We start from the raw sequence: 24,481 nt of genomic DNA, 5'->3' as shown, positions 1-24,481 counted from the left end.
ACAATATAGGGAATGTAGCTTTCTTAAGTTGGTAACATATCTGTATATATAGGAATATATATTCCGACGTCCATGATATAGAATCCAGGCGTACATATTTTATGAATTTCGATCGTGATTTCGACATTCATGAAAGTGAAATGCCAGTAGAAATAATCATCGACCTATATACTAGAAATAACGAATATAATCTTTATAACTTTCTTAATATATTAAATATTTTATTTTTTGCTACTTTTCTTGTTATTTTTTATAATTTTATACAACTGATTTCAATATATTATATGATAAATTAAAAATAAATGTCTTTTTTTTATATTTTATATATGTATACATAATGAATTTGTTTCCAATACAAATTACATTTTGTTCATTTTCCTTCCATTAAAATATATTATGAAAATTAAAATTTATTTGAAGAAGTTATTTTATAATTTAATAAATGATATAATCATCATTTTACTGTTGCAAATACGTAGCAAATAATTTAGAAAAGTACAATAATATTGTAACAATATTATAGATATTTTTTTATGGCTTAGATAATAATTGTTATAATAAAACAGAATTTTACTTGATATATTTTAATATAATTTATTGTTGTGTTACATTAAAAAGTTAATTATTTATTGAAATTAGTAAAAAAATAAATAATAAACAATATAATTTTAGGCAACGATTTTATTTAACAGTTGGAAATAATAACATTCTATTACAATTATATTTTGTTAGAATACGTAATTCTTACTTCAGTTAAAATCATATAAAAAATTGATAAAAGTATAATTATTTAAACTACTTTGTTTATAGATACAGAATGGACATTCGTAATTTTCTTTGATATGTATTGATGAAATCTAAGCTATATTATTATTGCCATTATACAAGTAACAAGGTATAATTTTTTATATGATGTTTGAAAACAGGATTTAAATAATTTTTATATAATAATTGTTACGGGGCGCAAGACGGTCCGTGCGACGCCCCTTTCGGTTTGACCGCCAAGGCCTACCCCTCGTTAAACTGACCTGCAGGAAACCCAAGGAACCACCATAAACCGAATCTTTTCAGCTTAACTTCAATTCATACAAATATTTTCGGTTTATGGATGGTCCTTTGAACAGTCATTAGGTTTATTGCACACTCTTGCTAATTACGGGGAAAGCAGATGTGCCCTGCTTTTTTTTTTTCCCAAGATCAAAGACACCCATGAGTCATGGTCAGGAGCCTTTCTCCTCGGATTTGTTTATTAACTTTGGCTATAACCAATGGGCATAGCGGATCGTGTGAACAACGAATCCTTGTGTCCTTGATTCAGTAAGGGCACCCTCACACCGAGCTTTCCTCCTAAATAGTACGAGATGAGTCAGTGACTTCACTTCTCTTTAACTCCTCGGACAGTCAACATACCTCGGACGGTTCTTTCGCTCATCGGGCAGTCACGTTTACTAATTTAACACGGGATCGACATTCAACGCGCTAACGATATCAACGCTCGGGTTAAACATTGTAAGGTCCGACGAAATCCAATCTTATCTGTATACGTTCCACGTGTTGTAATCGGGTGTAAATATATTTATAGTAGCTAACTATAGACTACAGTTATTCAACCACAAACACCCCTATTGTCTTAACCGAAATCAGGGGATCGCCCTGCTCGCGGTGTCGATTCGTATAATCGTAACGGGAATTTACGACTCCCGTTGACGCGTCTCCCCGCGACTGGACGAAATAACAATAATCAAGTATCTTTTATATAGCAAAACGTTCAAATTTATAACTAAATTTTTTCTTATTTCCTTTTTTGTACAAAACTTTCGCATTTATCTCATTTACAACTCTTTATTTACAAGTTTTCAGGCACTGTTCAAATCAATGTGTATACTTTACTATATTACTTTTATCTTACTATCATACAATGCAATTTTTACAAATGTTATTTAATAACATACAACTGCAGAAGTAGTTCTTTCAATTTCTTTACGTTCTTCCAATGTTATTTCATTAAATAATAAATATCTATTGCGTCAATTATGTACAAACTTAGAAACTTTTGCTACCTGCGGATAAATTTCCAATTGCAATTACAAAATACTTTTGGTCATTGCGTTGTGTCTTTATGAGTTACTTGCTTTTTATTGTAAATTATAATTATTGCGATAAAAGCATTGCGCAAGCATGTTTCTCACACGGGAATAAAATAAATGTCTAAGAAAGATGTCTGTTATAAAAATTGAAATAATAAAAAGAAAATGCAGTACATCTATTTAAAATTTATAAATACAACATAAATAAAAATGACTAACATTAGAACGTTTCAGATACTTTGAAAGGACCCGTGTTAACGTTGTTTTAACTAAATTCTACAGATTTCATACACTGCAACATCAGAACCCCTGTCGATGAAGGTATGCTTGCAATGGATTCACGATTACGCAAGTTGTCTTTCTCTCAATAGCGTAAAACGGTAGTTTGTTGTAATACTCTGACGACCAAACATTGAATTCCATAGCGCAAGCACATTCCATAAGAAAACCATGGCCTGAAATAAATACGTATACATATTACATCATCATTACAATTTACAATCATATAAACGTGGTTAAATAAAACAAGGAAAAGGAGCAATCAGCTTGAAACTTAAAAATTGCAAATGAAGGCTACCAGAAAAGAAACTTGATAAGTCATGCGTTTTGTTCATTATGAAGAAGTGATATTAACATTCAATACAACGTCGACCAGTTCTATATTATCTAAATCGTTTTTTTCATTCGATTTGGTTATAAAACATGAACTCTTGCCATCTCTCTATTCTTGAGTATTTTAAAAATATTGATTGCCACAACATTAGTTATTCTACTGGTTGTATATAAAAATTGTTGGATTTAATATTAAGAGACAATATATTTTTGCGCGACGTAGTTTTTTGAACTAAATATACTTTTTTGAAAACAAAAAAGTTAACAAATATAGACTTATCATGTATCTTCCATGTGATCTTGAAAAGTAGTTAATTTTTTGGAAAATTTATAAAAAATTTAAGATTATATTTGGAAAACATATAATTATAGTTTAAGTATATATAACATATTTTTTGGGCAAATGAAATATATAATTATAGTTTAAGTAAGCAAGAAACTTAATTTTTTTTTAAATTGGTTATTATTCTTATATGAAATATGTATTTTATACCTGAATGATCGTCAGTATCTGTCTGTCATAATAATCTTATATTACTTGGACAGCCGTGGTTCATTCTGTATTCCACGTATAGCATTCCAGTATTGTGCCAATAATAAAGAGCCAATACTACTAATGCATGCCACCACTGATGAGATGAACCAATATAATCTACCCACCCTTTAACAAAATAAAACTCTAATAATATATCAATCACGCAATAATAATAACAAATTTCGCTATTTATACACGTATCGTTTTATATTTAATTATATCTGTGAAAGTTTCTTTTGTGTCCAACAGAAAGAAATACGTACAAATGCTACTCATATAATGGTTCGCGAAAATAGTAGTGTAGTATTTGTTGCACCATCCGTACGTTGTTCAATATTTTCGGATATAATACATAATATAACATTCCTATAATATTCCAGCGGGTGCATTGATACACGAAAGTATTTGAATATTTATAGAAACATTTCCTCAATATACTATGTATGTTATACGAGATATTTTGAAAATTCCATTAGTATTGTAATGAAACATAATTATATGATTATATTAGAAAATTTAGAAACGAATCTGAAAATGTATATAAGAATTAGGATATATTTATAGCAAGCATACACTTCAAAAAGATCATTAAAGTATTTGAACAGTCACTTACTCATTATTAGTAAACCAGAATATTTAATGAGATTATATTTAATGTTAATTATATATTTAGTACCACTACTCATGCTGTATGGAATATGTTTGCGATAAATTGCCTGCTAACTTCTATATAGATTTTCGGATTAGTTTTCAATATAATTACCATAATCATGTCTCGTTACATCGCTAATGAAGTTTGGAAAATTTCAACAAACCTAATATATTCATACAAATTTCACTCTAGTATTTTGACACCTATTGCTTACATTTATTGGAAAACTCTAACACATTTTATTTTAATTAGTATTTTATATTATCAGATATATATATGATGTGAGAATGAAATAACAGTTTTATAATAAAGTAATTTGAAAGTAAAAGCACTGAAAAACATTCGATTCGTATTAAACACTAGCAACTGCTGCATGTAGTAGCATGTACTTAAGGTTTATGATCGACAGTGAATGTAATGAAAATAAAATTATAGATTGGATGGAAAATGTACTCCGTATCATGTTTATTCAATTTAACGCTCTCCATTTCAAATTATCCGTCGATTGACGTCAGATAAATTGTATTAAATATTCATACGATCAAACTAACGTTACTAGCAAAATGTGAATTTCGGATTTTTGTTAATTATGTTATATTTTATTGATTGAATACTTAATAAAACAATGGTTAATTAAAGTTAGTGAAATAATCTATATTATTAAAAATAAATAAATAAAATATATTATTAAAGTTATAATGTTACATAACTTAAGGCGGATCTTTTATTATAAGTATTTCATTATTTTTATGAGAAGTTCTTTTATAACAAAAAATTAGGCATCTAATTTGATTTCAGTATTTTGATTAGAAAATGAAAAATGACTGATTACCTGGACAAAATCGTTCCGGGATTTTGCTTAAATAAATAACGAACGCTACACCGCTAATAACATACATTCCTAGCACCCTTGGAAGCAACATTCTAACGATCGGGTTGTCCATGCCACCCATAGCAATACTCCAATGCAGCGTTGGCAGCACTCCATAAGCTGCCCAAGCGACAAAAACGACTAGCTTGACATTTCCATTGACATTCAATTTTGGTATTTGCAGAATCATTGCAAATATAAAAATTGCCAACACCGTTATCAAATAAAATCTCTGCAACTCCTGCATGAAACAATAAATATTTACGGCTGTTTACTAATTATAAATAATTTCTTCTGCATGAAAGATACCTTTATTCTTTAATTTAATTTGTATTTTAATATTAACAACTTCTAGTATAAATGTTATATGAGGATATTCAATTAAATAAAAATAGCCATTATATTTATTTAATCACATTCTTAGTACTTTGATTACTATATTTACTTTATGCATGTTTGCTTTGTTTAGATAGTATATCAAATAATATTTTTTTTCGTTCAAAGAAGATTTTACTTTCACCGGTTGTTATAAATAATCGATAATACACGTAGCACGAAACTTCTCAAACACAAGTCAGTTATATCGATTACCTTATCGATCGTCTAAGTAGAGAAGAAGTTAACGTGCGCAATATTTGATTAAAATCTAGATTTGAATTTAAACTTTTAAATACTACCTTTGACGATACATAATTTAGAAGTTGTATAATAATAGCATAGTTTATTTACCTTGTGACACCAAAAAGCGTAGTAAACTCCAGACATGTATATGGATAAAAGGCTCAAAGCAATGCCAAATAGATCAAATGATAGAAAACACCAATAATCTTTTTCACTTCGGCAGGAAAACGTGTGATACACCGAAGATAATATCATACACGCCTGAAACAATTAATTTTGCTCTCTTTCTTAATTTGTCATATGTTAAACAATTTATTTTTGTAAATTTCTAATAGTGAATACACGAATTGTTACGATTGAAAAAGACATTTTCTGAATATTACCTGGAAACAGATCAGTAGAAGTGCTACTATCAGTTTGTCACCAAAGGGTGCGTGAATATTTAGTAGACAAAGATCGTATAGAGTCAGACCGAAAAATAACATCCATCCGAATATGTGACTCCATATGTTTACTGTTTCATTTGTCCACCAGAATATACTGAAATAAATATTCCCCTTTTCGAAATTGCTTTTGTGCATTCAAGACATAAGTAATAATTTATTTTTTATTTACAACACGGATTAACTGTGGATTAAAATTATCAAACGAATTTTATAAGCAACCATTAGAAAAAGACTTTTATTATTGGAAAAGATTTAGAAATCCTTTCAAATTATTTATTATGTATTCTTATACAATGTATAATTCGAGTTTTTAACCTTTCGTTTTATATATTACATATATACCTACAAATAATAGTTATATATCATTTAAAAAATGTATGTACGACTGAACGTGAGATTTTGTCGAAAATATATATGGTTCTCTTGTATTATCGGAAGTGTTTCTGACGTTTGATATGTATCAAGAAATCATATTGATATCGAGTAATGTTAAGTACGAACCTCTCGATACATAATTTTGTTGTAAGATATCCTCGATATCCGTGAAGAATATAAGGATTATGTTGAAGATATTCAGGAGCTTCTTCATAATTAAGAAGACGTCTCATTTTCTCTTCATCGTCAAGCGTAATCTTTTTATCTTTTATAGGTGACTCGTCCAGCTTTCTGGAAAGCCTACGGTATACCTGAAAGGAATTACAACTACATCTAAGTACTTCTATTAACAATTGTATTTGTGTTGGAATATTTTTTCACAAGAATTTGACAAAGCAAAGTTTTTTTATTAGTAATGTTAAAAGATCTTGTTCTTTTAGATACTCTTATTTTTAAATATTAAGTTAGGCTAACTAAAATGTGGACGATGAAAGTAACGTTGTAGCTTTTTAATTGAATAATTAATTTGGTAAAACGGTAAAAAATTCTAAAGAGAATTCAGTGCAAAATGTACAACATTTTTCAATCTTAAAAAATTAATTTCAATCTTAGAAAATGTTATATCATTTATTATACTTGTATATTGTATACTTTACGCAATGGTAATTAATAATAGTAATAAGATTATAGCATTTTAATTACGAGTGAGTTATTCCTATCAATTTAATACTTCACTAGTTTGTAACGATAATAAATTCATATGTGTTTTCGATATCAACAGAATATTATGTAACGTCAGTACTGTAGATGGAGGTTTTTACAACAGATACATCTATGTAAACTAATAAGAAGGAACGTACTTTGACGTAAATATAAATATATACGTGGCGTCAATATATATGTAGATATTTATATGTACATGAAAATTCATATATACGATTTATAGTAATCACCGTTGTTAGGACCAAACTAGAGTGAAAGTTTATCTCTGGACTTAGGTAATATTTTACATAATTTTGTAGATAAATTGTGTGTAATGTTTAGATTTATTATTATTTCCAGGTTACATCAGGGTAGTAAAAACTTCTATGTTATATCAGTTTATGTTTTATAGCTGCAATTTACGATGAAGCTTTTTGTATGATCATATAATAATGAAAACATGTTCCATAAGAATCTACAAATATCTACATTTATAAACAAATACTACTTTATGAACACATTATAAATAAACAGAAGATATTTTTATGCCTCTGAAATTCATAGAGAACTGGAATAATACTAGCATATACATTATGCAATCAGTATCTGTTATTTCGTTATTAAATACCCTTTAATCTGAGTCATTTTTATTATATAACATAGTAAACTAAAAACTAGTTAAAAAGAGCCATATTACATAAAATATTTACATTATATCTAAGCAAAATATCAAATGTTTGCATTATAACCGCGCCGAAGACACGAGATAATTCATTGATAAATGTTTGTCTTTGTATATCATCAGTAGCTGATTTAACCAGATCGTTTGATGATTTATGAATATTTGATTTAACCAACTTAAAAATGCAGATGAATGACAGAATTTCTTCTATAATATAGAAACTTCTAATAATTCGTTTATAATATTTGCATTTGTGCATCATTAATAGTTAATTCAACCGGATAGCTTATACAACATCAATAGCTAATTTAAACAGAATGAAAAGGCAATTGAATGTCAGAATTTCTCTTACAACTTAAAAATTTAATCACATGAGTTCTCTGCGAATTATTTGTGTTTCTTTGTAAACAACCTATTTCTAGACCTACCAACCTATTTCATTGCAATTAAGCACATCACATACAATAGATCATAGGCAATGTCAGCATATAAGAGCAAAAATTTGGTCGCTATCTTGAGATACGAAAGCTGTAAAGTAGGCCACAACGGGACTTGCCTTTCATCTCAGTGTGTCAAGTTTATACTACGGGCTTTCTTCTCTATCTTTCCTGTATCTTTCACTAGCGAAATCGATTTTTCACTTCGGCATAGCAGCTCTAGTACTACTTGGTACCAGCCTTGCTATTTTCTTCATCCGCAGCTAGTATAGTTATGTATGTATTATGTCTGTTTACAACGATGATTACAACGTGTCGCGAAACTTTCAAACAATCTTAAGCCTTCACTATAATAAACACATTAATAAACGCAAAAAAAAAAAAAAAAAGAAACAGTTCAAATCGTCAATATCCTGTGATCATTTCGTAATTAAGATATTTAAAAATCGATGTTTCTTTCATTTTTTCATGGAATTACTGATCTTCTAATTGCAATTGAAGCGAAAGCTCTTTCCATGAAAACAAACATTTTCAGTCAAATTAATCACAGTAGATTTTTCATTCTTCGAACTCGTATTACCAGAACGTGATTTCACAGCAAAAGAGATCCATAAATATCTAAAGAAGTATTATATACAGGTATAACGTCTCACTTTCTACTGTTATTACTGATCTTTTCATTTCTGCGATATAAAACAATCGCTAGACTGTGGATATTCATGCAGTTTCATGTTTTTATAAACATAGACGGAAGAATTAAACCTAAAAAAGATTCGTTTAATTTATTAAATATTACCTAATGAACGATTTATTTTGAATAAATTATTGAATAATTACCAGTGGAGTATAAAGAGGGATAATTGGAACAAATGTTCCTAAAAATCTTTTTATTCAAAGACTTGTCTCTCTTGTAACAATAAGCTTACTCATATTTCATTATTATTTTCTAGGATCTTTGTTCTAATGATCAATACCAGAATATTCATAGATACTAATTTCTTTGCAAGATTTCTTTAGCGACAAAATTTCAATCGTCCGTTTTATTCCCAAACCTCGAATTTTTATTTTTTGATAACAATCTTAACCAAAATCATGCAGAGAAAAAGTGTTAATACTGCCCGATGATTCGTCGTTTGTATTAGAAGTCCATCGTTAACCTTGATAGGTATGGAATCACGTTAAAGGAGAATCATACACGTCGGTGAACAACCTATATGCTCGGAAATGCATATCGACGTTTTGCAAAGCTGAAGGTTTTGTACGTCGAACAGAAATAGAGCATACCAGGCACAACACAATTGTAGAATACACTACTGTGTGATCTAACAGTAATTACGGACCAGTCAAAGTGAAAGTTGTGGCTGGAATACGCGCGATGTTTTTTCGCAAAAAGTCTCGGCCATTTTCGTTTCGATGACTATTCTATTCTATTTCCAATAAAAATAACTGACATTATACAAAATTGTTATCTTCATCTCACGTTAAACAACGTTCTGCTTCGAGCTTAAACTTAAAACATATAATAATAAAACTCCTTTCCTTTCGACTGATTATCTACTTAGTTGCAGAAGATTTTGCCAAGAAAGAAAAGATATCGTCTCTCGGTGGAACTTCTTGTCGGAATCTATTATCTTATTTCGAAGAACGAAACATATATTTGCCATGAATAAATATAAATGATAAATAAATACAAGTAGTAATATTATAATAACGTGCGCTTACCTCGCCGTTAATCAGCTTCATCGTTTCTTGCGTAACATCTGTTTTTTGTTGCTTTTCATGGTTGTTATTGTGCAGTTCCTCATTGTTCGACTGCTTCTCGCTTTGGTCGCTCACCTCTTCCACGCCTGCTAATAATTTCATCATTGAACAAATTCGGCTATCTTCTAGTCTGTAAATAGAGAAGAAGATTAAGCGACAATTTTAACCAAACATGATGCATTGATACCGTAAGATACATAAGCTTTATTTTATAAAGCATGTTCATGAATACAGTCACATTACAAATTAAAACGTGTATAGCTGTGATGATATAGATTTGTTCGCGTTAGCCTTGACTTGGGTTAATAAGTTAAATTACTAGCAGATTTCAATAAGTTGATCTTTTCTTCGTTGTTAATGGCATAATTGTTAAAACGCAAATAATATAGCCTAATCTACTTCGTTTATCTTGAAACGAGAATTGACGACTTTCATAGCACTGGTTTATTTTTTTAATTTATTCCGAAGGTTTATTATACGTTTGAAACATTTTTTAACTGCTGTGAAGATTTCTAAATTAGTTAGAAAATTATCACTCTGACACGTCAGACACTGAAGAACGTTATTTACGTTAATTAAATTTCAAATATGTACATGATGCTTCACGTGCTGATAGGATAAATTACATGCATGTACACGTGTAATGCAAATATGTTGAATCTAGTTTAATGTGGATATCATCATAAAACACTGAATACAAAATTGTAGTATATTCAACCGGCTTTCTCAACACGAAAATGCAATTGGAACGTATGGATAAAAAATCCAATTGGATGGTGCAGTGTAAAATTCTCGTTAAGGAGTCATTCGAGGTACTTTTTAAGTCGAATAGAAGTGCCATCAAAATATAACGTTTATTTCATTATGCTCGTTACTGTATTCGTGTTTCATTGCATTCACTCGTGATTTTCAATGCTTCTTTATCAGTCACGATGATCCGTGTGGCTTTAATATCAACCATACGACACAGGAGGAAGGTTTCCAACCGGTCTCGAGGTGGTTTTGAAATCTTCATCGAACAAAATCTCGTGCATGTGATTATCTTTTTACGCGCGAATTTCTTGTAAAAAATAAGATTCTACAAAACCGGCACGAGATGTCAAGGAAAAAGATGTCGTAAAAGTCCAAAGTTTTTAAGTTTTTAAGTATCTGTACCTGTCACTACTACGGATATAGCTAGAAATTTGTGTCATCAGGAAGGAAGCTATCAAACGCCAGATGGAAACAATGTAACAAGAAAATTACAAACCACGGTAAACGAGCTGTATTTTTAATGTCTCATTTTTTGCCGAACCGTTCTCAATGAACACGTATATTATGCATGAAAGTGACCGCGATTCGACCGAATTTTTTTTTCTCCGACATAAATGCCGATTCTCTTAAATCGTAAACTTTCGAAACATGTTTGGTAAAGAATATCCGGGAAGCTATGGTTTACAATAGTCTGGTCATTTTGTGTGTTATAAGACATCTGTTCACTCTCTCTTGCGTACCGAACAATCTTTCGTGTTTAATCTATGAGAAAGTTAAATGCGCTCTGTGGAACCTGTTAATAATGTCTATTCTGCACTTCCGTTTTCAGATGAGTGCTATAATTGGTAATTCTGTATTAAGATATTTTCTTGCATAGATTTTATTATATACCATACTCGTTATTTTATTTATATTCTTTGTTTTTTTATTAATTTTCTTTATTTATCGTGGAATATATGTAACAATGAAAAAATGTTTGAAATACATTAGAGTGCGTGGAAATTAATAAAGTAAAGTTTAACGATATATTTATTAATTTAATATTATACGCAATAGTACTTTGTATTTTATTCGATTTAGGTAAACTTTTACATTCTCTGACAATCTTTCAAATAGCTTGTTCTTCCTAATATACTTTCTCTCTATGTACTTTATATCGTATTGCCATATGATATGTTAATAAATAAACGATAGATTTAGTATGTCACACGAATAAAGTTAGATTTAGAAGTACAAAATATATATCTAAAACAAGCTTACCTAAAAGTTCTGGTATTTAAAAATGGAATTTAAACGAACGGACATGATAAATCGTAGTTTCTTATTCAGCACTTAAACCACTTAGACAAAAGTAACCATCAAGCATATTTAATTTCATGTTAGATACACACATCAATATCTTCAAACATTATCTTCATACTTCAATAAAAACCAGAATGTATAAGGTGCAAAAGGTCAAGTAGTTTTCCGTTAGTATTCATAGTTATCATAGTTAAAATTAATATACGCCCAAGGAATTAAGATTTTTGTATCGTAATCTTAATTTCGTTCATCTACATTGATAACAATCAACCAACCGCTACGTGTATGTATTCTAACTGAAACTAAAATATTTATTTATCGTTACTTTATAATGAACAACATATAAAAACGTTTTCATTAAAAGACAAAGAATATATCTATATCCAATTAATGCAAAGTTTGTTAAATAATTGCTTTCGAAGAGAATAAAATATTTTATAAAAGAGAAAAAATACACGTAGCGATATTTATGATTTTTATCAATATTTCAAATATTCCTTTCGGTATTCATCACTTGTTGGCTCGAAAGTATAGTGTTCTTTGCAAAGCTGGCAACGAATACGACGACGACGTAGAAAATATGGCTCGTTTACGTTGTCACATTACGCCCGGTCATGTAACACAATGTAATTTGTTAGTGAAAACTCTCAGTGAAGAATCAGTCGTTGGATGAATGCACGCGTTTGTTCGTAAACATAAAGCGTGTTCTCGACGAGTGAACGCGACACCGCAGCTCGAATATGTACGCTAATTGCAATACCAGTGTGATATATACCACTTTGAAATGATTTAAAACGTCCTCTCTTTGTTAAGCTCTGGCAATGATCGCGAACAACGTGTCTGACTATCGTTACTTTTAATGCTACGTACCACTTGGCTGCGGCTTGTCGTCTGATTGTGAAGCCCTCGCGATATGCGTTTATTGAGCGATCGCAATCAACGTTTTGAAAAGGTCGCGGCGGGTGCAGGAAGTCGGCCGATTGTCGATCTATCGGCACATTCTTCTCACAGTCGTGTATCCACCAGCAGCGAAGTCACCTTATTCTCAACCTCGATCGCCGAGCGTGCCGAGAACAGCACTGACACTGAACAAACCGTACCGTAACCAGACGGTCCAAAGCGCCGCTCGATAGATCGAAACACGTTCTCGTACTACGGACTAGCGATGGATTCGAGTTTTTATTTTCACTTCGTCTCTTCGTGCCAATCTTACTTTTCTGCTTACGCATACAGTAACACGCATGAACATTCGAATACCACGGTATTCGCAAGATTATTGTCTTATATATATATATATATATATTTTTACAACAACGTTATTCAATTAATTATTTTTTAATATATTAAAAGACTTATTGTAATTAGTAGAAACCTAAATTTTATTTATTTAACGCAACTTTTTACATATTGAGCAGCAAATTAAATAACGTCAGAATTTAAATATGCATATATTAATTATACATATTTTAAATATGTAGATTGTATAGTATAGACATATGTTTTATGTAGAATTAATGTAACTTGCTTCTTATTTGATTTGATGTAAAATCAGATATTGATTAACGTGAAGTTAATCAGTAGTTTTATATATTTCATGTTAAATTTCGACGTTACTTGATTTATCGCTTGTGATGCAAGAAACTGTGCGCAATAGATAAAATGTGTGTTTCTATTAGCTGAAATAAATATTTCGATATAATAAAAAGAAATTTTTTAGAATTTAGCAACGCTGTTATAAACAAATATATGAATCCCAGATACCTAAATATTGATAAGAGTCATTTTATACTCAATTATATTATCGTTGGTATTTTTAACATTATACGTATTAGTATTTAACTTTGCTACGTTCTTTTCGTCATTTTCGTCTCAATTATATTTTTCTTATGAGAAAGGACATCTTCACAGTCTGACCAAACTATGAAAAATGTCTCATGTGTACTTCCTCCTTTCAACTGTATGTTAAACATCTTCTTGAAACATTACAAATTCTTTTTTTGACTAATATGAGAGCAAGATTGAAGTATAAAAATTCGAAGATCGTAGCAAAGTTAAAGACAACATAGAAGAATATTTTAAAATATAACTGGCCCATATTTTGATTTTCTGCTTGTTGTGTCACTTGATGACTAAAAACGAAGTGTTAAATTATAAAACCAACATTCTTAATTCAAATATATATTATTACATTATTTCAACTTTCTCAAAATATTTCTGCCTTCCAATTGCTATTGTTTGTTGTATATATTTCAAAATTTTTGCGGATTTTATTTAAACATTGAAGTCTTTTTACATTTTTTACATAAAATTGTTAAATTAAAATTAATAGTTGAGAGATATGTGTTATTGAACATAGCCGTGCCATGAATATTTTTAAAGGTCATGTGCGTGAGAAAAACATTTTGAAAGAATAGAAACTGATTAACAACAGGTGTAAATCTATTAACATTACACATACATATCTTAACAGAATACTTAGATATGAATATTATTGGATCAGGTATAAGTTCGTTTTCTCAAACTTTCTATTCTTCTTAATGTACGATCTAAGATAAGGAGTACATTCTCCATGCATCAAGAAGATACCTATTATATTATTGTTATAATGTAAATATTAAAATTCAGAGATTTATTGACATTTATTGATAAAATTCAAGACTTTGGAAAAATCAAACAGATGACTGTGTTTCGGTGACTAAATAATGTAAGTAGGTTACATTGCTATTGATGACCTACATACATATGTACAGAACATTTTATTTCGTGCAAACGAGAGAATTAATTGTATAGAAGATGCGTTCCATAAATTCTTTATATATTATAATGGTGCTAAAAATATAATTATAATTATAATAAATAAAAAGCATTATGCGTCAGTAACGAATATACAAATATTAATACGGAAATTTTGATTATCAATCGATTTTTTATTTGCTGAAATTACTTGTCACTAATTCATAAATCCACATTCTACGTGACTGAAGAAAAAATATGTATAGCATACATTGAAATTATAGGATGATGTTTGATAACAGATTTATAAATCGTTGAAATTTTCATTCTTAAATTTGAACTGCGATGTATGCATTTTGGCAATGCATATACTGCACAATAAATATTATTTTTGCAATGATCATATATCTGCAAAATGTTTTTCGAAGCTTCTTTAAATATTTTCTATAAATATTCCTATGTATATTATTTAACTTTCGCGATAAAAACTAAATTTCTTCCATTTCTTTTGAACTTTCAATTTCTTGAATGCATTGTATATTTTCAAAAATAATCACAGGAATAGCTTTCGATCGAATTAATTTTCAATAACTAAAAATAAAATGAAATCAAATGATTAAATTAGATCAAATAAAAGAAGTGAATTCACATTCGACTTATTTCGTTTATTAATGAACTGATATTATCGTTTGATATTATTAATTCTATTATCTATTTGATTTTTAATCATTGTAACTGGCATTGTAGCTGAATTAATTTCAAAATTCTTCAAAACATTCGTACTGGAACATTAACTAGACTACTAACTGGAAGAAAGTGATTAAACATGATTTGAAATGGCTGAATTTTAGCTGAATTTTTGTTTCTATCGAGTTTTTTTTCAAAGAATCTTGTTGATCGGGAAAATATATTCTTATATTTATCATTAACTACATTGCTTTAGCAAGTTTCTGCTAACATTGTGGTAAAATAAACATACTGCGGTCAAGAGCAGCCAGGGCAAAAGGGGAAAAGCATTGCCACTTTCACCGTTTCATAGCTTTTTCAGCATATCTAAAGATCCTACAACGTATACGAACGGAGCCCGTTCATTGTGAAAGTCTGACAAAGACATCTGCTACCTCCAAGTCTGATTATACAAAGGTCCTTTATTTGTTCCAATTTTGTCACACATTGATCCTGTATCCTATACAGTGGCGAAACTTTGGATCAATCAGCTACACCAGTTCTATTTCTGAAAATTCTTTTTATCCTGGGAGTTCGAAAACTAAGAAAGATAATTCCCAAATATTTACAATATACCTTCTTTTCTTTTTAAATGCGTAATGGATTTTATTTCAAATTAACAAGGAACTCTTATTTGAGAAGCATTAAATCGTTGGTTTTGTTAAATCTAAATTAGATCATTGAGTATATTGCAGATTTTAAATATGCAGAGAAAAAAACAATAATATCAGTAATATGTAGAATGTAGGTTTACATAGAATTTGGAACAAAACGAAAATACAACCAAAGCAATTTTTTTATAGCCGATAATTATGGTTATAAGTGATTAGAATGATTATACCTTATCATCATGTGAAATTTATTATATAAAGGGCTAATGCTAAAATAATAATAATTAATTATATGTATAATAATAATTACACATGAGCTGTGATAATAATAATTAATTACACATGAGTAGTTTTCCTTCTAATAGAGATGAACGATGATCCACTTTCCGAGGCAAATATTTAAATACCTGATTTGCCGCGCATTTTTAGTTGTAATTAAATTACAGTAGTAGATGTTCGTATGAGACAAAATCGAGATTAACAAGTGATATACCATATTACATACTAATCGATTTGTCTTTTCTAGGCTTCGTACTTGCTCCGTGAGCTTGCCATATTTTAAGCACCGATTACATTCAAGACTTGCTCGTTAACGCACTTTACACTGTTCGCAAGACAAAATCGTTTACTTACTTTCTAATTAAGTGACCATCTTTACGATATTTCGGATTGTATTCGTTTTCTATTATTAAAAGCCGAAACACTGGTAGCACCAACGAAAGGTGCATTGTTCCTAGATTAATTTGAACAAACTAACAATAAACATGTTGAATGACAACACGTCCTTTTCTTCTTGTAAAAATTGAGTTAAATGGATTTTAGAAACAATTTGATATCTCATTGGAATCCTTTGCAGCCACAATATATAGGAAAATATGTAACTATCGAAAACATATCGTGAGTACTTGAGGGAACTAAGATCTATTTGACGATTATTTTTCTCGTACAGTATAAGAGTTTGTAATATAATAATAGGACGTGAGATAGTGAAAAGAGAGAGAAAGAAAAAGTGAGAGAGAGAAGGTACGTATACTTATATTGTGGATGAAAAGGAAGCTTAAGACAAATACTAAATAATAATAAAAAATTATCGCTTAAAGAAAAATTTACACGCAAAACAATAATAAACGCATTGATTCGAGAGTAAAACATAGCGACGGGCGAATTAAGAATTCGCAAGGTACGACGCATGACTTTACTGATAATTATAATGACGCACTATTGTGAAATGAATTCATAGGATTTTACAAATCCATTGTTAAGCTCTAGGGCTCATTAAAACATTTCTTAATTATTTCGTAATATGTTTTAGTAAGAATTCAAATAAAACGTATTTCGCTTTCATCATTTATCGATAAATAGTGACATCGATAACTACATTTTTTATACCTAAATAAAGCCAAACGATGTCGATTTCACGTCATAAGAAATAGTGAATGCCTTTGATTGATATTAATATCGCACGGGCCCACGAACGGCAGGTACTTATGTCGCGGTCAGTTAAGTCACCAAAACTTTTTTATTTTGCATATGTTGAATTACTTCAAAATGTATAGTCCAATTTATCGATTAACGATATGCATAATTAAATTGCTACACACACACAGGAACCAAACCATAAATTTCGAGTTACTCGTAGAATTTGTTAGATAGGTAAGGAATTTTAATAATTGAACAAAACATACAGGTATAGTTTCAGTAGTATTTATATATAGCCCAGTCTTACAAAAAAGTGACCGTATCGTTCCAAGGGACGGGCAAACATTGCTCACCTGCGTTAAAACTAACAATAGATGTACTGTCAGTTCAAAGTTTTCATTTCACTGAGAAAGTAGGTATATAATATTACGATATTATAAGCACAATAATTAAAAATTAAACTATTAAATTCAAATACAAATCCTACTTTCACTCTCCTATATTTTACTTCCATTTTTATTTATGAAAATCAAAGCGGACATGTTTCTGTTTTTCCTGATTTATATATATATATATATATAATGTTATGTGACCACCTTTTAAATTGCCTCAATTGCCATTGTGGCAACGTCTCAATATTCGCAGGCCTCTCGGGACGAAGGGAACTTCAGTTTGATCACGTTTGTCTGAGCATTCTTCGAGCCCGAGTATTGGCTTAAGTTTTAAAGTAGACGAGCCATAGCTAATTTCAATCGGTGCTGATGCATAAGTGGCAATAGGCTGGGGCTGCTTGTTGGTGGCTTTTGGATGTTGAAGTCAACGGAGATTGGCGCATCACATGGCATACTTGCGCGTCCATTCACGTGCCAATTCATTATACTTCTCCCTGTCAGTTTTATATAACCTTGCTATCTCTGGTACCAGCGGGTCATCTGGATTTGGATCGCAGAGCAAGGAGCATATTGATAGTAAGACTAAAAAAGCAACAAAGAATTTTCTCTCTTAAAGACTATCTTAAAACTTTAGGTTTCATGAAAATTTTATTTCATTAGTTTTATGTTCACATTGTGTTCAAAAGTTTGTACATACCCTTTGATATGGTAAGTGCTGGGGACCATTGCGATCTTAAAATGTCCAAACAAATACTTCCATTACTGTTGATATTTGGATGATAAATTCTGGTTGTAAAAGCAACCTGCATATATACATAAAGAATTAATATGCCTCTTGTATATTGTTATGGAAGAAGTTATTGAAAAAGTAATTAACATACCTTGGGTGGTTTGAATGGATAATCTGTGGGGAAATGAATTGTAAGGAAAAACACTCCTCCTTGGTATGGACTGTCAGGCTGAAAATAACATTAAAAATAACTCCTAATTATGTGATAGTATTTAATTGTAAATAATTTGAACATATATAGTGTAGCTTTTATTTATATTCATAATAAAAGATTTTATTTAAATTATATTTAATAAAGTTAAATTATGAATTAGTTTGCAATATTAATATTAATAAAAAGTAGTAAACATAATTATTCTAAATGCAAAAACCAAATAATAAGTATATTATACAACTATCATATTATAATAGGATGATATGACTTAACAGAATTAGAGGTGATTCATAAAATCTTGTTGGATCATCATAGTAAAGATAACATGCATTAAGTTTTATATTTTTAAGTAGAATTGTTAGTCATAAGTAGCATAATATGGGTTTCATTATTTTAGAAGTTACCTTTAAGTATCAGAGTGAAAGCGAAGATACTTGAAAATAATACTCACAAATTATATTTATATGTTCATTAATAATTCTAAGAGAGTATGTATTTTTAAGTTAATAAATATTAATCTAATTAATTCAGAAATAGTATTAAGATCATTATATACTTACTGGTCCCATAATAGTTGCTTGCCAATGGAATACTGAAATCAATTACACGATTAGATGTATAAATTACAGTTCACTACAAATCATAATTGATCATCATAAAAATTAAAGAACAATTAATATATAATTATAGCAACATCAAAAAATTATATAGTTTGTAAAAATGAGCAAAAGTAATGAAAAAATAACTCCAGTTACCTTTGATAATAATTAATATATATCTTTTAGAAAAACAAATGCAACAATGTGCTTTCAGATAAAGTATGATAACATTTATACTAGTGATGCAGGCAAATTATTATTTGCCAATTTCTAGTTGAAGCACATGCAGAAACAAATACTATCAAAGAACTTACAATCGTCTCCCACAGGACCAGCGGAGCATTGCGCAGGTGGATCTCTACCAAGGTCCTGAAGTTCCTAAATATACCAATAAATTTTAATAACATAAATAAAGAGTTTCTCTGAGGAATATGCGTATAAAATATAAATAAAGTTATAATTACAAATAATTCGTATTTTATATATAATAATTCATATTTCTAATATATAACTTATTCTACTTATTCTTTGTTTTCATGTTGAAGAATTTTTTATTTTTTAAACTAATTATTTTCGGAAAATAATACATTCTACTAATAACATAATCTTCATACAGTGCATGATGAAATTTTGAGTTCTACGATGTATATATCTATAGATGTATAGATTATATGTGAAACATGTGTAAACAAAGTATTCTAGAACATTCTTACATACATGTATACAGGATGTTTCATTTTTATGCTGCCAAATGGTGTCAGCACGTTCTATGATTAAAAATAAGACAAAAATGTTATATAAACATAGTTATAAATGCTCAATTACAAAGTTATAACAAAGATACCAAAATTATAAATAACTGGTTTCTTGTTTGATTTTGTATGGAACAACCTCATAGGTCAATTTAGTATTTACAAGAACAGACAAAACTTTGAACAAGAACTTTAGTAAACATGGTTAACCATGAGAATTCAGATCAACCAACAAAGAAAATTCAGTCATTTATAAATTTGGCATCTTTATTCTAACTTTGTAATAAGACATGTACAATCCTATGTTTATATAACATCTTTTTTCTTATTTTTAATCATAGAATATAGTGACATTACTTGATGGGATAAAAGTGAAACAGCCTGTATACCTGTACATATTATAAGAATCAAATAAATTAGAAGATTTTATATAATATACAATCCATAAATATACAATATAATTTAATCATTTATATCATATACTTTGAAAAACTTGAACTTCTTTATACACAAGATTATCATCCAAAGATACTATAATAGTAGTATTATAATATAAGATAAAATAATGTAAAGTATCAATACAGATATTAAAATATAGCCATAAAGTTATAGTGAAGTTATAACAATTAGGAGGATTAATTCAAATGAATACTACCTAATGATATGATAAAACAAAGTACGACTACGGATTTAAATACCTGAAGAACTTGTTACACAAATAATCGTAATAAGCATATGGTTACAGAATCAAAGCTAAGGAAATAAATGACATATCACTTTGTACTCAATATGATTACTCATTATGATTACAATATATTATATGATTACTCATAGAACAATGCATCCAGAACTTTCTATTTTTTGTCCTGCCACAGTGAATAATGGTTCGGTTAAAAAATATTATAACAACTGAGAGGTCAAATTGTTGGTAGGCATTACAAAAAGTATATCAATCTCTAAATGATTCACTTTATCCAACTAATGTGTGCTACAGTCACATGGTGAAAATTATATTGAGCTATGGTACAAATAAGTGATGGATCACTTAGAAAATTTCTAATGCTATTTCTATCCACAAATGGAATATGAATGCTCTAATGAAATTTTCATAATTTCTATGTTATCTATAGTTTCATGCATATATGTATATATGAGTAAACATATATGTATACATAGATGTATGTAATGCACGGTTTTACGTTACTTCCGGCAATTTATCGGCTAGCCACTTAAAATTTTTTCAGATTTTCACTGTCACCGTAGCTACGTCCACTGGCACAAAGTGGCACTGTGCAACGTGCGTAATGCACTATGTCGACATAAACGGGTACGCAAGTAAATCAAAGCACAACCGAAGAATGCAAAAAAAGGGGAAAAGCCAACATGATTTTCAATGCTGGCTCACATTGCTTCACTCCAAAATCGTTAAGGGCGTTCAACCGCATTCGACACACATCACATCAACAACCGATTGTCTTTGTACAATATGAACACCTCTGATCATTCACGTACCTTATTAATTCGTTTTAAAGCCATTTGTCGAACTGTATATTGATATTAACCGGCTGAAAATCAGACAGCGATAGCCGCTAGCCGAAGATCTTTGATTAGGGATTGCAAGATGGCTGCCTTCTAAACGTAGCCTTACCACGTTGGTCAAATCAGTATCCGTCAGCTATTTTTGCACCTTCTCCTCCATATTTAACCAAAGTATTTGTGATTGTACTTATGATTATTTTAACAGATAAATTTTATAGTGGAAACATTTTAATACAAAATAATATTATTATGTTTTCTTTTACACCTTTTATTGTGAAATTAAGCCAGAGACTTCACGGATTTCCTTTTATCGGCAACTAGTGGATTTTTAACATTATACTATCATTTCTCGGTAGATGTCGTGATGAGAGGTACAAATGATTGGCCAATACGCGTGATTAAACGAATTCTGCTTTTAGTATTTATGTACTGTATATATTGTACTATATATGTGTATATATACATTGCCTTTGATACTAATTCTAAGTATTTACATCAGTTTAACAATGATCATATAAATTTGAAATATATCCTATTCAGTTATCAAGTTAGGCCGTTTCCTTTCTTAAGAGGTATAGTAACTAACCTAAAATAATTAAATCTATATTTCGGAACAATTAAACCGAAATACAAAGAAGATAAATGGGGGAAAAATTGTTAATTACTATATAAATTATACACTTCGTGTGTTTATCTAAGTATGACATCACCTGTTCCAAGAAAATATTTTTCTCACTACATACATATATATACCTGATTAATAATGATGTATATGGCAAAACAAAACAAACTACGTTGATCCCAATTATAACACTAGGTTAGATAAGATAGATAAAATTAACAAGTCATATTGAAATATCAATACACATCTTAATATTATTGAATGTGAAATACATATATTTCACAATATCCTATCATTATGACTGACAATAAAAGAAAAATAGCAGGTTGTACATGCATTCAACAAAAGTTGCACAGGCAACAACGGAGAGATCAATGCAAAAGGAAGAGACAAACATTCGTATATAATCCAGAGGAGGAAATGTGGCATGAACCGTATTTAAGGGACTTACGCAAAGAATTTTCAGATGTGTCTATATTGTGCGATTCGAAGATTGAATTGCCATGGAAGGATATCGCGTTACCAGCAGCCGGCATGAAAATTCGTCAAGAAGTTTCGTTAACTCCTTTGAACGATCGTAATGGACAAACAGATGACACAGATGTTGACAAAGAACCAGTGGAAAAAGAATCTCTGGGAACTATGCTTTTACCATGGAAAGATTTGATTATTACGGAAACCTTACCATCAAAACAAGACAGCCCCGATAGTTGTGATTCTACATTAGAAATACCATGGAGTGATCTTGTACTCGAGAAGCCAATGGATATACAGCCAGTGCAGGAAGAAGCTTGCGTTACTGACGATGTCGAAATTCCATGGAATGACATTTTAATACCGCGAAATATAGTGATCGAATCACAAAAGAAGAAACATCCATCTTCAAAGTATCCACCTCGCTCATTAGTAGGCACGAAGGGTATTAAATGCTGTTGTGTCAGTGTTGGATGCAAATTGTAGAATGAATTTTACAAGTTGTAAATAATTTATACATTTCCGATAAAATACTGAAATATAAACTTTTATTAGGTTATATTTTTTAAATACTTTGGTTTTATTTACTTTTAATGTTCCATATTTTCTTTAAAAATACATCAAATTTGTCGAATTTCGGTAGAAATTTTTATATTATGAAAAATTTATCTAGTTTCAAGAAGTACAATGAAATTATTTCATATTATAAATTACGCTATATATTTTATAGGATTCTAAAAATTAATACACATACATATAAATCAAAAACTCGGAGATTAACTTCTAGGAATTATCCCATATTTAGAAATTTATATACGTACAATATACGTATACGTATAAAAAGTATATATCAGATTGCGCAAGTCCTTACAACTACAAGGTCGTTCGGAATCTTTCTCATTAGGTTTATTTTTAACTGATCGAAGACGTTTAACACGTGGTTTATATCACCATACGGAAATACATATAATGTATTGATACAGAATAAAAATAATATTTTTATCAAATATGTGTACATTTTTTCTTGCTTTGTTTATATATGTTGATAAATACAAAATAGTATACACATAAAGACTGTTAACAAAGGTAAAAAAATTTGTCGTCATTTACATTACCGACATACATACATTACCGACGGAAGTCAAGTTGCGATTCAAATACATAAGTTGCCTGATGGCGCTAGTGTAACGAAACGTTGGATAGCCATGATTATTATTTGCTTGATGTTCGTGATTGGCGGCAGTCGGCACTTGCCAGTGGACGCGAACGGTGGTTTGTTCGTATTGTAGTTAAGTCGACAGCTGCACATGAAAATGGCGTAGTAAGGTGGTATAATGCCGTAATTCTGATCGCATAAATGTACCGCGAGAAGTTTTGAACAGCGAACAGGGATTTACCACTTGACTTTTCAAGCATCTGTAACGATACCGTCCAGTCGAGAGCATTGTGATGAATTTAATAGCTCCGCTTATTCTAATAGCAGCGTGAAATGTGTATTGTGTGTTGGTGACTTGTACTGTGATTTGACAACGCATGTGATCGAGTTCCTCGTAACGTTTTGAAGTTCGCATGGAAGTGTACAGGCTCGATTAAGCTAACGTGATTAGATCTTCACGAGGAAAACACAAAAATGGCACTTATACTTGAGAGAAATCGTGAATTTTTCCTCGTGACAGCTTGACGACCTCGACTCCAGACGAGTTCAAGATGGCGCCACCGGCATTTTGACACTTGCACAAGATTCGTCAGCTGGATTTTACAACCGTTCCGAGCTTCGATTATTATGAGCAGAGAATTTTACGTTCCTTGTACACCTTACACTTATCAGGTAGGT

General features: G+C 30.1%; 5 protein-coding genes across 19 annotated transcripts in view; 2 read left to right on the top strand and 3 right to left on the bottom strand.

Annotated features, from left to right (window-relative positions):
* Window positions 1-24,481, bottom strand: part of LOC132910002 (mucin-2-like) — a 708,972-nt gene that overhangs the window by 498,269 nt on the left and 186,222 nt on the right. The gene's annotated exons all lie outside the window — the stretch shown is intronic.
* LOC132909834 (progestin and adipoQ receptor family member 3) lies at window positions 664-13,076 on the bottom strand. Of its 4 annotated transcripts, none has more exons than XM_060964955.1 (8): window positions 12,707-13,076; window positions 9,743-9,911; window positions 6,326-6,510; window positions 5,762-5,918; window positions 5,487-5,639; window positions 4,719-4,998; window positions 3,193-3,360; window positions 664-2,542 (listed from the first exon to the last, which is right to left on the bottom strand). In XM_060964955.1, the coding sequence occupies exons 2-7, from the start codon at window positions 9,884-9,886 to the stop codon at window positions 3,218-3,220; spliced, it is 1,062 nt and encodes a 353-aa protein (XP_060820938.1). In that variant the 5' UTR covers window positions 9,887-9,911; window positions 12,707-13,076; the 3' UTR covers window positions 664-2,542; window positions 3,193-3,217. The 4 variants fall into 4 exon arrangements, 3 of the variants coding, with proteins under 3 accessions (XP_060820938.1, XP_060820939.1, XP_060820937.1); XM_060964956.1 differs by lacking the exon at window positions 12,707-13,076 and adding an exon at window positions 12,612-12,632; XM_060964954.1 differs by lacking the exon at window positions 12,707-13,076 and adding an exon at window positions 12,430-12,561.
* On the bottom strand, window positions 17,595-21,691 carry LOC132909838 (ubiquitin-conjugating enzyme E2-17 kDa). The gene is made up of 6 exons (XM_060964959.1): window positions 21,525-21,691; window positions 19,575-19,638; window positions 19,222-19,253; window positions 18,599-18,676; window positions 18,415-18,520; window positions 17,595-18,299 (listed from the first exon to the last, which is right to left on the bottom strand). The coding sequence occupies exons 1-6, from the start codon at window positions 21,546-21,548 to the stop codon at window positions 18,160-18,162; spliced, it is 444 nt and encodes a 147-aa protein (XP_060820942.1). The 5' UTR covers window positions 21,549-21,691; the 3' UTR covers window positions 17,595-18,159.
* LOC132909837 (uncharacterized) lies at window positions 21,943-23,217 on the top strand. Its single transcript, XM_060964958.1, has one exon. The coding sequence runs from the start codon at window positions 22,471-22,473 to the stop codon at window positions 23,131-23,133; it is 663 nt and encodes a 220-aa protein (XP_060820941.1). The 5' UTR covers window positions 21,943-22,470; the 3' UTR covers window positions 23,134-23,217.
* Window positions 23,891-24,481, top strand: part of LOC132909833 (uncharacterized) — a 123,582-nt gene continuing 122,991 nt past the window's right edge. For all 12 annotated transcript variants that reach the window (XR_009658626.1, XR_009658623.1, XR_009658627.1 and 9 more), the window contains exon 1: window positions 23,891-24,475. Coding sequence is in view for 5 of the 12 variants with exons in the window: in XM_060964949.1 (XP_060820932.1) it covers window positions 24,431-24,475 (45 nt within the window). In the remaining 7 variants the exon portion in view is untranslated. The remainder of the gene's footprint in view (window positions 24,476-24,481) is intronic.

Source organism: Bombus pascuorum, chromosome 8 (assembly GCF_905332965.1).
Source record: "Bombus pascuorum chromosome 8, iyBomPasc1.1, whole genome shotgun sequence".
Taxonomy (NCBI): Eukaryota; Metazoa; Arthropoda; class Insecta; order Hymenoptera; family Apidae; genus Bombus; species Bombus pascuorum.
The sequence above is the reverse complement of the archived record's forward strand: the minus strand, read 5'-3'. Positions and strand labels throughout refer to the sequence as shown.

Excerpts from the sequence above, each read along its gene's own strand:
- LOC132909834 (XM_060964954.1), bottom strand. The coding sequence starts at position 12,452 with ATGACCGGGCGTAATGTGACAAC. Across the intron at positions 5,640-5,761 it reads TTCTACTGATCTGTTTCCAG|GCGTGTATGATATTATCTTC; the intron begins GTAATATTCAGA and ends TAATTGTTTCAG. Across the intron at positions 3,361-4,718 it reads CCCGGAACGATTTTGTCCAG|GGTGGGTAGATTATATTGGT; the intron begins GTAATCAGTCAT and ends ATTTTGTTAAAG.
- LOC132909838 (XM_060964959.1), bottom strand. The coding sequence starts at position 21,548 with ATGGCTTTAAAACGAATTAATAAG. Across the intron at positions 18,521-18,598 it reads ATCCATTCAAACCACCCAAG|GTTGCTTTTACAACCAGAAT; the intron begins GTATGTTAATTA and ends GTATATATGCAG. Across the intron at positions 18,300-18,414 it reads AGCACTTACCATATCAAAGG|TCTTACTATCAATATGCTCC; the intron begins GTATGTACAAAC and ends TTGCTTTTTTAG.
- LOC132909837 (XM_060964958.1), top strand. The coding sequence starts at position 22,471 with ATGACTGACAATAAAAGAAAAATAGCAGGTTGTACATGCATTCAACAA.